This window comes from Rhinopithecus roxellana, chromosome 15 (genome assembly GCF_007565055.1).
Source record: "Rhinopithecus roxellana isolate Shanxi Qingling chromosome 15, ASM756505v1, whole genome shotgun sequence".
Classification (NCBI taxonomy): Eukaryota; Metazoa; Chordata; class Mammalia; order Primates; family Cercopithecidae; genus Rhinopithecus; species Rhinopithecus roxellana.
This window is the reverse complement of record NC_044563.1, coordinates 20,708,678-20,719,103: the sequence shown is the minus strand read 5'-3', so window position 1 is coordinate 20,719,103 and position 10,426 is coordinate 20,708,678. Positions and strand designations below refer to the sequence as shown.

Here is a 10,426-nt window from a genome sequence, read left to right as displayed (position 1 = left end):
AAAATAAATAAATAAATAAATAAATAAATAAATAAATAAATAAATAAAACCCCAAAACCAAAACAACAACAAACCCAGGATCCCCTGTATGTGAATGATATAAACAATTGTGGAAGGGGAAAGGTGGGGAGAGGGTGACAGTATCTTACAAACCTAGGATGATTTTAAACTCAGCCAGACAAAAATGCTGTGTCAAACATGGGATTCCAGTTACAAGACTTTAAATGGGAAGAAGATATGTGAAAGGTGGGAGACTCAGCATGCAGGTAGCCAAAGGATATTCAATGGAAGGTTACTTATAGTAAAATAAAACACATCTGAATCTTTAAAGACATTACGTTTATTCTAGAAGACAGGATATATTAAAGTACATATTGTAATTTTCACAAGAAATATTTTATCCCTTAAATAGTTTTTTGTCTGGTTGGGGAAACCCAGGCTTAAAATTTATAACTTCACTAAGGGGGATGGTTGATAAATAGTATATGTGTCAATTGTGTTACAGGTGGTGTAAAAAATGTTAAAGAAATGTTAGAAAGCTTGAATCAGTGATATGAAATTCCCCCCTGGTTGTAAAAGACAATATTGCATCTGTGTGAATAAAAGCACTATACTAAAGAGTTATTTGCTCTCTTAGAATCTACCAGAAGTCGGGAAGTACACAATGAATGGAAAGGGGCTACTAAGAGAATAAGTTGCCTGGTAGAAGAAAAAAAAATTAATGCCTCCTTCTGATTAAATTCTAAACAAGTATTTGCAGATTTATATTCAAGAAGGCAGGGCTAAGTGAAAAGACTGTAGGAACTAGTGGTCATGAAACCTCATGTTGTATATGGAACATTATCTACCTTTTCGTCTATAAATAGAGCTCAGGAAAAGTTAAAAAATGCTTTCCATTTAGGTATGGAAGATGAGTCGGGGTTCAATTAGGACATTTTTAAGAAAAGTTGACAATAGGGAAGTTACCTGATTGTAAATGGGTGTCCATATTTCCTTACATTCTGCTATATCTTGTGTTGAACTCATTCAAATAAAAAACCTGTGATTCTTTTAGTTCAGTTATTTTAATTCTGGAATGGAAATCCTACCATTTTTGACAACATGGATTTACTGAGAGGACATTATGCTAAGTTAAATAAGCAAGTCACAGAAGGACAAATATTGCATGATTTCACTTATATGAGGTATCTAAAAATATTAGGTTGGTGCAAAACGAATTGCAGTTTTTGCCATTTTTCCCAATGGCAAAACCACAATACCTTTTGCACCAACCTAAGTCAAGCTCATTGAAGCAGAGAGCTGCATGGTGATTGTCTCCACTGGGGAGAGGAAGAAATAGGAGAATTGTTCAATCAGCAGAAAGTTTCAGTTATGCAAGATGAATAAGTTCTGGTCATCTGTTGTACAACATAATACCTATAGTTAACAATATATTGAATACTTTAAAATATGTTAAAAGAATAGATCTCATGCCAATCAAGCAACCAAAAGGCCAATCAAGCAACCAAACCCAAAATCACAAACCCAGAAAACAACGAAAAAGAAAACCCACAAAAGAACATTGGAAAATTTTTGTAGATGACAGATATATGATATGTGTATGTCCAAACTCACCAAAATGTATATATTAAATAACTGTAAGTTTTTTATATAGCAATTATGCCTCAAGCTTTAAAAATATCTGCTTTTGGATATACATGCTTAAGGGAAATCCAGGTTACTGAAACCAGGAAACACCATCTACTGGGATGTTTTGAATGTAGCTATAGTACCTAAAAGGAGAATAACAAGGTCTTCTGAAGAGAAACCTTGGACATCCAGCTCACACGGGAACAGCAATGGTAGCACCCATCTGCATCCTGCCTGGTCTCATGGCCAGGCACTCAGCCCGGCTCCTCCCATTACCTTTCTCAAGTGTCTGCCAACACACGCTGCCCTTCAAGGAGAACTCCACTATCAGGATCCAGGTCCTCAGGAGCTGTCAAAGAAGGGACTTGTTGGTAGCATGACCTTTCTAGTGGGCCTCAGGAGGGCCTCCCAGCCTTTTCTGCCCCAAACACGAATGAGATATTCTGGGGACCACACTACTTGGTACAAGAGGGGGAGAAGAAAAGCCACAGTTCTTCCCTGGTAAGTGCGAGTTGGCAGATATTACCTTATTTTGGTTGCAGTGAATATGAGCAATACAGCATGATTTTTGAGTAGCCAAGAATGAGCCCGAGTCCATCTTAAATCCTTATTCTTTGTTTAAATTTTCTTTGCTTTAAATTAGTCTGCCTGACCTTTTCTTGGAGACTATAGGATATGATAGGAAATGTTGGGTGGTGATGGTCCCCGGTCAGCTGAGTGTCCTTCCATAAAACAGTTTCCTTGTTCTGTATCTCAATTTCTCCATCTGAAAAATGGGGGAGCAGGTTGATTAAGAGAATTATGAGTCCCTCTGTGGTCTCAGATTCTTTCTATCTAGGCTTCAGCCCTGTTAAATTTTAAATTATTTGAGATTTCACATAAAGCATTGCCAGTCATCTCCTTCAGAAGGGAAATGTCTGAGACCTCTCTCAGAGCATGGGTTACAATGGAGAGAGAGCACTTGAGAACGTGGAAACAGAATTATGGGAATGGCTAAGGCCAAGGAAGGTGGAGTGGCCAGAGACACATTTTCTGCATCTTACATTGTCCCTAGACGTCAGGCTTAAGCTTAAAAAATGATCAAGCAGCCATTGTCTTCCCAATGCCTTGTTCATGGCAGATAGGATGTAAACAGAAACTGTTTAGACTCTAGTGGCCAACATGCTTTTCACTTTGCCACTTGTTGCCTCCTTCAGCCACTGCTCAACCAACATCTCTGTGGGGTTCTCTGAAGCACAGGTGCAGTGGGAATTTCTCTGATTCTTCTTACCTTTGCGTGGTAAAAATCTATTCTTTTGTGTTCCCAGAACAGCATTCTCTCTTATCTGGGAAATGCTCCATTCTTTACCCTAACCATATGAGTCATGCAAGTACTACATCTCCGTGTAGATCCCGTCTTCCTGGTCTTCACTGACTGGAAACTGATCAACATTGGGCCAATCCTGGTACCCCATTTTTTGGCCACATAACATCTGGGTTCTTCCTTGGGATTTCTTTTTTTAAGTTGGAACCTAAAAACATGACTTTTCATCTTCTTTGTGGCAAAAAAAGCTAGAACATGTGAAGAGTAGAAACAACTGGTGGGTATTTTTTTCTACTTTGTTGAAGAAAAGAACATTGAGTCAGAAACAGTTCCAGACAATAGAGAAATTCTTGGTGTCATGGGAGTTGTTGGTCACAGTTGTGCCTGAGACTTAGCTGCATTCCTTCCTCCCCTCCCCATGGTTTTGAGAATCATGTAGTGAATTCATCTATGGGTTTAAGTCATGTTACCTGCTGGGTTTCTGCCACTTGCAACTAAGAAATTCTCATTAAGAAACCCAGGGACTGTAAGTCATTCTTCCTTTGGGATTTCTTCTCCACATCTGTAAAATGAGAAGGTACACTGGATTCCAAAGTTCCTTCTGGCTTCATCACTCTGGAAAATTCAGACATAAAGGCTCTAAAAACACTTGGAGAAATCTTATAGGGGAAGCAATGGAGGACACTTACCTCAGGATGGCAGACCTCTGAGAGGATTTGGAGGAAGCACAGATATGCATAGAACTGAATTAAGGTTAATGCACTTAATTATTTGGTCATCTTTATTTGAGGCCCCTTCTATATTTAAGAGCAATAAGGGATCACTGGGTAAAGTGCTGATTAACCGGTTTGGCATTAAAAAGTCACAGACTGGGAATCAAATTAACTACTGATGTAATCATTAAACATCTTCCTATTTGGAAGCCTCAGCCTGTTCATCTGTGAATTGAAAAGCCTGGGTTATTTGACCTCTAATTCCCCCTTCAGTTCCAGCATCTTATGAGAGCCTAAAAAAAATTCTGCAGTTCTACAATATGTAAAGTGAGGGCAGGGATACCAATGATGAATTGAGAGGGGAACGTTTGCAGTAGGATAAGTGCTTCCAAAGTCCTTCAAAAGTGAATTTATAGGCACTAGGTGTTCCTCAGCCTTGAATTGGCATGAGATCCACCTAAGTCTGGATGGAAGAAGATAGTGAAGATGAATTTCGGGGCAAGAGCTGAAGATACGTCCTCCTTACATACTTCCTAGTTCCTCCAGGCCACAAGTCATGACTTCTTGGCTATAAGGAACACTTAAAGTAGTTCAAGAAAATATCTTTTTGGAAGAAGAGAGGATTATCCCTTGAAACAAAGTCATCTTGGGTCTTTTTCTGATCCAATTGGCTATGGTTAGAAAGGTAAGGCCAGCCCTTCACCAGTGGCCATGGTGATACTTTGTAGAAGGAGCGAGGGCCTGGTCGAGTACCCCAAGAATTTCCTACCACAGTCTATTCACTTTGAGACTTAGGTCTCATCTGTTAGCTGAGTTCCATTCTTCCTAAAAAGCCACAAGGCAAATACAGACATAGAAGGAAGAACCCCTCAATTATTCCCAAACGTGGAGTTCAGAGACATCTTCATGAGAGTTAGCAATATACTAAAGGAATTAGGAGTGTGCCTTCCGGAGACAGACCACATGGGTTAAACTCTAGCTCTGCCACTTACTGTGGGATTATTTGTGGTCCATTTCAACAATCTGTGCCTAAATTTTCTCATCTCCTTAAAATGAAGATAATGATAGTACCTAGTTCATGAAATTGTTTTGTGGATTAAATGAATCTATCATCTATCTGTCTATTTATCTATCTATCTCTATCTATTTTCTATCAATCATCTACCTATTTATTATCTATCATCCATTTATCATCTATCTACCTAATCATATATCTGTGAATCTATCTACTATCAATTGTATCTATCATCTGATTTATCATCATCTATCATCTCTTAGAAGAGTGAATTGGCATACCGTAAGCAGCTAAGTTGGTCTTTGCTGTTGGATTTTCCTGTTGGATTTTCCTTTCCAAATTCTGCTCAGATCTATAGCTCTTAGAAAAAAAAAACCTAAACCTCTTTTACTTCAGTTTTATAGGCTCTAATACTCACAATATATGAAATTTCAATCTATACTCTGAGGTTCATTTTGCTTCCCTTCTGGGACTGGCCAAACAGTGACTGAACCGTCTTAATAATCATTCTGATAGTGTTTTTTTAATTAAAAATTTTAATTGACAAATAATAATTGTGTTTACATATTTATAGGGTACAACGTAATGTTTTAGTCTATGTATGCATTATAGAATGATTCAGTGAAGCCACTTAAATAAGCCAGTTGTTTTAAGTTTGACTATGGCTTCCTGAAAGCAGGGCCTTGTTGGCCTCACAGTCTATTTCATATGGGGTAGCAATGAGGGGGTTGCTGTAATTAGATAGTAGAACTTCAGGGGCTCAGCCATTGGATCCGCTTCACAATCAAAGAGGGAGACATTCTTTAAAGGGCAAGGTGGTTTCTTCTTCCATAGTTCCTGAGGGATCCGCCTGGAATGATGTTGCTCCCCCAGACTCCCTTCTAATTCTTTTCCCAGTAGGAGTGATTGCTCCTGGGGGAGTCAGTCAGAGACTTTAAGGAGCCAGATCCTGAGATGAGTCATCAGGAGATGCTGTTTCTTGGAACAATTACTACTTTGCTGTTTGGCATTTGGACAGTTTCTGAGCCTCTTTAGAGCTGTACTGCCTAAGGAGCATCCTTCCCTTAGAACTCTAGTTCGTATGATGCTAATGAAAAAGAAGTTCTGTGCTCAAATTCTTTTGGGAAATGGTGGGTTAGGAAAAAGTTGACGAGGTTTCCTTTTTTATTTTTATTTTTATTTAACTTTTAAGTTCAGGGGTACATGTACAGGTTTGTTACAAAGATAAACTTATGTCATGGGGGTTCGTTGTACAGATTATTTCATCACCCAGGTATTAAGCCTAATGGGTAATAACCTGTTGGTTGTTTTTCCTGATCCTCTCCCTCCTCCCACCTTCCACCCTCCAGTAGGCCCCGGTGTATGTTGTTCCCCTCTATGTGTTCATGTATTCTCATTATTTAGCTCCCACTTATAAGTGAGAATATGTGGTATTTGTTTTTCTGTTCCTGTGTTAGTTTGCCAAGGTTTCTTAATTATAGGATTTTATAGATCCTTTATTATGCTAATATGTAATGTGATTTTCCATGTGAAGAATATAGTATTCAGTAGTCTCCAGATTCATGAGAACAGTGAACATATTTTCCTGGAACGTCTACCTGTGACACTTGGGGAAAGGTAAGGCCTTCAAAGTAGAAGCCTTCTGGTATGATTCTCAAATCTGCTACATGTTATAATCACCAGGGAATTTAGGAGAATTACTGTGTTTGGCTCCTACACTCAGGCATTCTGATTCAATTGTTAAGGGGCATAATCTGGGCCTCAGAAATTGCTTCCCAGGTAGTACTAATGTTCAGTGAAGCTTGAGAACCACTGCCCTGGGGTCCTTTTGCCTAGCACCATATTCCAGATCAACTGAGCACTGACCTGGTCCAAGTCATTGTTTTGCTGCCAAGAAGCTCCAGAGTCCTTTCTGTATCTAGGTTTTTAAAATTTGTAAGACAGGGAACAATCACATTCACCCTATCTCGGGTCTCCTGTGAGGAAGAAAGGCACTGAGAGGACTTGGGAGAAATCATACTTTGCAAGAACATGTCTTTATTATTTTACTTTAGTTTATGGCAGGACATACAGAGGGGCAGGCAGGCCTAGAGGTCCCAATCCCAAGACATTGTTGCCACAATTTTTGGAGATTAACTCTATGGAAATCCACTGGTATGCCTGTTCATAATGTAGATACTGCTCCCGTGGCAGAGGTACTGCATCTGCATCGATCTATGGAGGTGGGGCACTGCTATTCACATTTTAAACAAATTCTTTGGATACATTCTTATGCACACTGAAGTTTGAGAACTAGCGCTATGGTGGAGGGGTTGGTTACCATCAAGAATTTGCTCAGCTTGCCTGGTGGAAGTCTGTTCACAGCCCGCCCACTCGGGCCTCTCCAACATTTTATCTTATGACTCCCCACCTGCACCCTTCTCTGCTTCTGCCAAATGGTGAACTTTCGAAGTCATCAATTACAGCATGTTTTGGCAATGGGGAGCAAAAGCGTATGCTTATTAAAGCTTCCTTTGGGGATCAGTTCATAGCTGGCTGGGGTGGCATTGTGTAAAACCCCTGAAAAAACTCCCAACTGAGATATAGGAAACCTTCAAAGAAGTACATTTCTTTTGGTACAAGGCAGGAAGAAGACAAGACTAGGAAACTTGCTGAGGGATGGGGCTTTGGAAGTTTGAAAGTAAAGAGAAACTTTCAAAGATATTAATTAGACACCTTGTTAGGAAGTCATATGAAGATAAATCACCTTCCTCTGGAGAATCACCTCAGGAACTAATTAGGGTGTGATGCTGGGACAGTAAATATTAAGAAGCACATCAGCAAGGTTTCATGCTAGATTGGAAGCTCAGGGAGAAAGTCTGGTCCCCTAGCCTTGTTATCTCAAAGTAAGTCTAAAAAACATCTAAGGAAACACTAGTGTCAGGGATATATTGCTTTGTCAAGGGGTAGAGGAAAGAGAGAGACTCCTAGAAGTGAGAATAAAACACAGAAGTATTGGAAGTGACCCCATCTCATCAGGTTGGTATGATTATGGGGATATCTGCAATTTTGTTTATGGGAAGGGAACAAAGACAAGGTAACTGAAGCCCAGAGAGGAAATGTGACTTGCCCAGGGTCTTACATGCAGTATGGGTAAACTAGAAGCCAGGTGTCCTTTGGATTGGCAGGTGATGGGCAGACGACACACTAAACAGAAGAGGAGTGCATTAGCAAAGTAGAATTCAGGTGAGGACAGTTTGTGTCCAGCTCATGACTTTCAGATCTAATTTGTTTTCTTTGTTATTCTCCTTAATGGATCAGCTCAGTATTGGTCTGGCTGCCGGTACATCAGGTATTCAAACACTATTGAAGCCCTCCTTTACAGCCCTGTTCTAGAATTCCACTAAGGACCCCCAAATTTATTAACCCAAATTCCTCCAACAGCACTCAGACAACACCAGACTACAAAAATATTTCTGCTTTCAAATTTGGATGCTGTTTATTTTCAAGCTACTGTTTTTATTAGAGGCTTTGAGAATGACCAAACAAGGTTTATGGAGTTTTGTTAGGTGCCTAAAAAAACTTATGTTTGCTCTTTTGATTTCAAGGTTAACGCCTGAGTATGTGTTTATGTGTGTTTATGTACACCCTTAATAAGCCAGTCAACTCTAATTAGGGTAACAGCTGTTAAACTTTCATGTTGTTAGACTGAGAATAGTAATATTCCTACAAGCAGAGCCCATTGCTGATTGCTAATAGATATTTTTGTTTATATGTTTTTGTTAAGAGAATATAAATTTTCCTTCCTTAAAATGTTCATTTAAAATTTTAAATAGATGCCTTATATATGTGGAGTGCTTTTAGCTTTCCAATGTGCAATGTGCATTTGCCTCTGTTTTAACCTATGCATTAACCTTATCTCATAAGCAGGGCGAGCATTATGATCTCCTTTTGGCAGAGGAGGAAATTGACGTTCAGAGAGGTTAAGTGCCTTGTGTAAGATCAAACAGCTAATGGGGGACAGTTGCAAATACAAGTGCTGACTTGTAAGTTAGGGAATCACTTGCTCTCTGTTCTTTCTATAATAGAAGCATTCATCACTTTTTATCTTATGTTACAGTGAGTGAGCTCTATATCTGTCTATATCTATCTTCGACTGAAAAGTGTGTTGAAGTTGAGTGCCCACATGTAAGACATTCAATTTAAAGCTTTGTTACTTGAAACCATTTGAACTCCTCTTGAGGTGTCTCCTCCTCTGGCTCTTGTCTTAGCCGTTGCAGGTGAACCACTGGATGGATGGCTGAAAGGAATTACACCGTAGTGAGGGAGTTCTTCCTTACTGCATTTACTGAGCCTCTCCAGTGGAGGGTTCCTCTCTTCCTCGTATTTTTGAGTTTCTATCTTGCCACTATGTTAGGGAACACAGGCATGATCCTTCTGATCCGCGGAGATCGTCGGCTCCACACCCCAATGTACTTCTTCCTCAGCCACCTTTCCTCGGTGGACGTCTGCTACGCGTCCACCATCATCCCTCAGATGCTGGCTGTGCTGTGGGAGAACGGCACAACCATCTCCCAGGCTCGCTGTGCAGCTCAGTTCTTCCTCTTCACCTTCTTTGCCTCCATCGACTGCTACCTCCTGGCCATCATGGCCTATGACCGCTACGCGGCTGTGTGCCAGCCCCTGCTTTATGTCACCATCATGACCGAGAAGGCCTGCTGGGGTTTAGTCACTGGGGCTTACGTTGCTGGTTTTTTCAGTGCCTTTGTTCGAACGGTCACAGCCTTCACTCTCTCCTTTTGTGGAAACAATGAGATCCACTTCATTTTCTGTGACCTCCCTCCTCTATTAAAACTCTCCTGTGGGGACAGCTACACTCAGGAAGTGGTGATTATTGTGTTTGCTGCTTTCGTCATGCCTGTCTGTATCTTGGTGATCTTGCTGTCCTACCTGTTTATCATCGTGGCCATCCTGCAGATCCGCTCTGCTGGAGGCCGGGCCAAGACCTTCTCCACCTGCGCCTCCCACCTCACTGCCGTGGCTCTTTTCTTTGGCACCCTCATCTTCATGTACCTGCGAGCCAACACAGGCCAGTCCTCCGAGGGAGACCGAGTGGTGTCTGTGCTCTACACGGTGGTGACCCCAATGCTGAATCCCCTTATCTATAGCCTGAGAAACAAGGAGGTAAAAGAGGCTGTTAGGAAAGCCCTGAGCAAATCAAAGGCTGCTAGAAGACCCTAAATGGACCCTTGTGAAATATATCATTCCTTAGTTTCCCCATCTTTTCTCAATAGCACCTTCTGGAGAGGCTTTCCAGGTAACCCTATGCAAAATCGCACCTGAACTCCCCACCTCCACTTTCTGATTTATTATACTGTGTATTCACCATCTGACATATTAGATGTTTTATGTGTTTGGCATTTTCTAATGCTCACAACTAGAAAGTAAGCAACATGAGAGCATTTTTTTTTTTAATCTGAGCTTCATTTCTGTATGTCCAGTTCCTAGTATAGCACCTAGCACATGAAAGGCACTCAATAAATATTTGAACCTCAGGTTCCAGTGTCTGCTTTTAAGTTGTAACTTCTTCAGTCATCAGTTTTCTCATCTGTCAAGTAGATTTATCTACCTTATAGGACTATGGTTTTGAGGATCTAATGCATAAATGGACAAGGATTGCCTCTGTCTTATTCACTAGTATCTGCAGAATGCAGTGCATTGCCTGACACAATAAATACTTGATGAGTGAAGCAAGAATATTTGGAAAATTATAAAGCAGTCTACAAA

General features: G+C 40.4%; 1 protein-coding gene across 1 annotated transcript; it reads left to right on the top strand.

Annotated features, from left to right (window-relative positions):
* The first annotated feature begins 8,884 nt into the window (after positions 1–8,884).
* LOC104677675 (olfactory receptor 9Q2) lies at positions 8,885–9,948 on the top strand. The gene has a single exon (XM_010382786.2). The coding sequence runs from the start codon at positions 8,936–8,938 to the stop codon at positions 9,878–9,880; it is 945 nt and encodes a 314-aa protein (XP_010381088.2). The 5' UTR covers positions 8,885–8,935; the 3' UTR covers positions 9,881–9,948.
* The last annotated feature ends 478 nt before the right edge of the window (positions 9,949–10,426 follow it).